This window comes from Terrapene carolina, unplaced genomic scaffold, assembly GCF_002925995.2.
Source record: "Terrapene carolina triunguis isolate 2854851 unplaced genomic scaffold, T_m_triunguis-2.0 Scaffold175, whole genome shotgun sequence".
NCBI lineage: Eukaryota > Metazoa > Chordata > Testudines > Emydidae > Terrapene > Terrapene triunguis.
In genome coordinates this window covers 244,493-247,034 of record NW_020664526.1, presented here as the reverse complement: position 1 = coordinate 247,034, position 2,542 = coordinate 244,493, and the positions used below count along the sequence as shown (strand labels likewise).

The following is a 2,542-nucleotide window of genomic DNA, read 5'->3' as shown; positions in this document are numbered from 1 at the left end:
CAGGATAGTCTGTTTAAAAAAATAAAAATAAACCTTTGAAAATGAAGAGATGCTTGAGAACCCTTCATGGCAAAATTCATACAGAACCCCTGTTAGCAAACAGCTTAAAACTCAGCACCAGTCAACAGCTGGTCACAAGCCATCCAGCTGGCTCTATAGCTTTAAATCCCCCGTGGATCAATACATTTCTCTCCTTAGATAGACTTTGTTTTTAAAATAGGATGGGCACCCTCAGTTGAAACAACTGGGCATTCCCTTTAAGCACAACAGCTACTGCAAGCAGTAGTGTATCATTCATTCATTCCAGGGCTTCATAGATTTTGTTGGTCTGATTTGTTGTGTGTGATAATGACCCACATATGGACTGAATCCGAAGGGGGTGGGGGGAAGGGGAGGTCTGGTGCAACCTGAAAAGCAGTTCTCCCAGGAGGCTCACCTTACCTATCCACCATTCAGCAAGATGTATTGGCCTGTGATTTCCTACCACAGTTTTCCAACCACAAACAGATGCCTCAGCATCCAGTGCTTCCTGGAGCAGTATTCCCCCCAGCACACACACTTTTTTTGTTTTGTTTTTAAAGATCCACCGACAGGAGCAAATTCAAGCTCAGTTTCACAGGGGCCAGCCCTGTTGCATCAAGCTCCACCGCAAATACTCCGATTTAAAAGGAAAGGCAATTCCCTCCCAAGCTCAGATGCGAGCTGATCTGATCGTCCGGGGGGGAATGGGGGGGAACAGCAGCCGCTTCACCCAGACGCCAGCCTCACCCACCTCCTAGTCCTGCCAGCAAGTTAAAAGCAGTGGCGACCCCAATGAAAGGCGCTGGGGGGCCGAGCGCCCGTCTAGACACAGGCGCCCATTGGGGGCGCCTAGGGAGGCCGGCCCGGCAATGTTTCAGGCTAGCGGGGTTTGGGCCCGGCGGTTATCGTTTCTTCCTCTGCTTGAGGGACTTCCTGCGCTTGAGGATCATCTCGTAGAGCTTGTCCATGCCCTCGGTGAGCCCCTCGCCGATGATGGCGCAGGCGGGCTGGACGTGGTAGGTGGTGGAGGGGGCGAGCTCATGCAGCGCCAGCTGCTTCTCCAGCTCGGCCACGGGCAGGGACTTGGGCAGGTCCTGCTTGTTGGCGATGACCAGCAAGGGGGTGCCCTGGTTCTCGGCGAACTTGGTCACCTTGTGCAGCTCGGTCTTGGCCTCCTCCAGCCGGTCCACGTCCACCGAGTCCACCACGTAGATGATGCCGTCGGTGCAGCGGCTGTAGGACTTCCAGAGCGGCCGCAGCTTCTCCTGGCCGCCCACGTCCCAGAAGTGGCAGCTGATGCCCTTGGCCGCGCCGTTGCTCAGCCGGATCTTCTCGGTGTTGAAGCCGATGGTGGGCACCGTGTTGACGAACTCGTTGAACTTGAGGCGGTAGAGGACGGTGGTCTTGCCGGCCGAGTCCAAGCCCAGCATGACGATGTGCAGGGACTGGAAAGCGGAGATGTTGGAGGAGATGTTCCCCATGGCCCCCCACCACCTCCGCCGCCGGCGCCGCTGGAACCTGGCCGAGCCACGGGAGGGGTTGCAAATCGGGGGCTTTTTCACAGCGCGCCCATCCCCGTCGCGACGGGGCGCTGCAGCAATCCCCCCGGGCGCGCTCTCAGCAGCCGCCCGGCGCGGCGCGGTGTCCCCGCCAGGGGCAGCCCAGGGGCCGGGGCTGCAATCAGCGCAGCCAGGGCGCGATCAGCCCGGAGTCCGCGCTGGGAGCCTGCGGGGCCATCAACCGCTCAGCCGCCGCCTCTGGGCTGGGTCCGGCCGGGCTCCCTCCTTCCCCTGCTCCGCGGGCGGACCCTTCCCGTGGGGGCGGCCGGGAGACACGCGGCCCCCAGCCCCGGATCAAGTCCTCCGCGCGGCGCCCGCCCCGCTCATTCCGGGGCGCCCTGTCCCTGGCCAGGCGCGCTGCCCCCGAAAGCGCCGCTCCGCTCGCTCCGGCTCCCCCTTCGGCTCTGAGCGAGGAAAGCAGCCGCAGTTCAATCCATCAAACCCCGCCCCCCGACACACCCCGGCGCCGGCGAGGCAGGCGCCTTAAAAGGGCAACGACACGCCCCTCCGCCGCCACCTCTCCCCCCCCGGGCGTGAATGTCCGGGGCCCGCCTCAGCTCCATGGGGCTGGATCGGCGCGACCGACACGCCGCTCGGGGAAACGGGAAACCCCGGCCCCTAAGCGGAGCTATTGAGCCGGGGCTGGTCTTGTGCTGAGCCTGGCGCTCCCCTGGAAATGGTGCCCGCCGCGATTCCCAGCGCGCCAGCCGGAGTGCCGCGGTGAAGGCGAAGCTGTACTACCAGCTAGTCCCCAAGGGACCCGTCTGATGAAGTCTGACCTGCTGCCTAGCACAGGCTGGAAAATCGCCCTAATAACTTATCAGTCAATACCATCGGCGCTCAAACCGCCTGCCCTAGGGACAACAGTCCAGCCCCCTGTGAGCAGAGAGCCCATCCCCTTCTTGTATCAAGTCGTGTCCCCTCTACAACTTCCTTCAGTCCTTTCTCTGATCCGTTTTAAC

The 2,542-nt window shown here is 61.3% G+C and overlaps 1 protein-coding gene across 1 annotated transcript; it reads right to left on the bottom strand.

Annotated features, from left to right (window-relative positions):
* Positions 1-879: 879 nt before the first annotated feature.
* On the bottom strand, positions 880-1,763 carry LOC113406988 (ADP-ribosylation factor-like protein 4C). Its single transcript, XM_026653999.2, has one exon. The coding sequence runs from the start codon at positions 1,500-1,502 to the stop codon at positions 924-926; it is 579 nt and encodes a 192-aa protein (XP_026509784.1). The 5' UTR covers positions 1,503-1,763; the 3' UTR covers positions 880-923.
* Positions 1,764-2,542: the final 779 nt, after the last annotated feature.

What these genes read in the sequence shown, in the direction of transcription:
- LOC113406988 (XM_026653999.2), bottom strand. Translation starts at nt 1,502, where the DNA reads ATGGGGAACATCTCCTCCAACATCTCCGCTTTCCAGTCCCTGCACATC.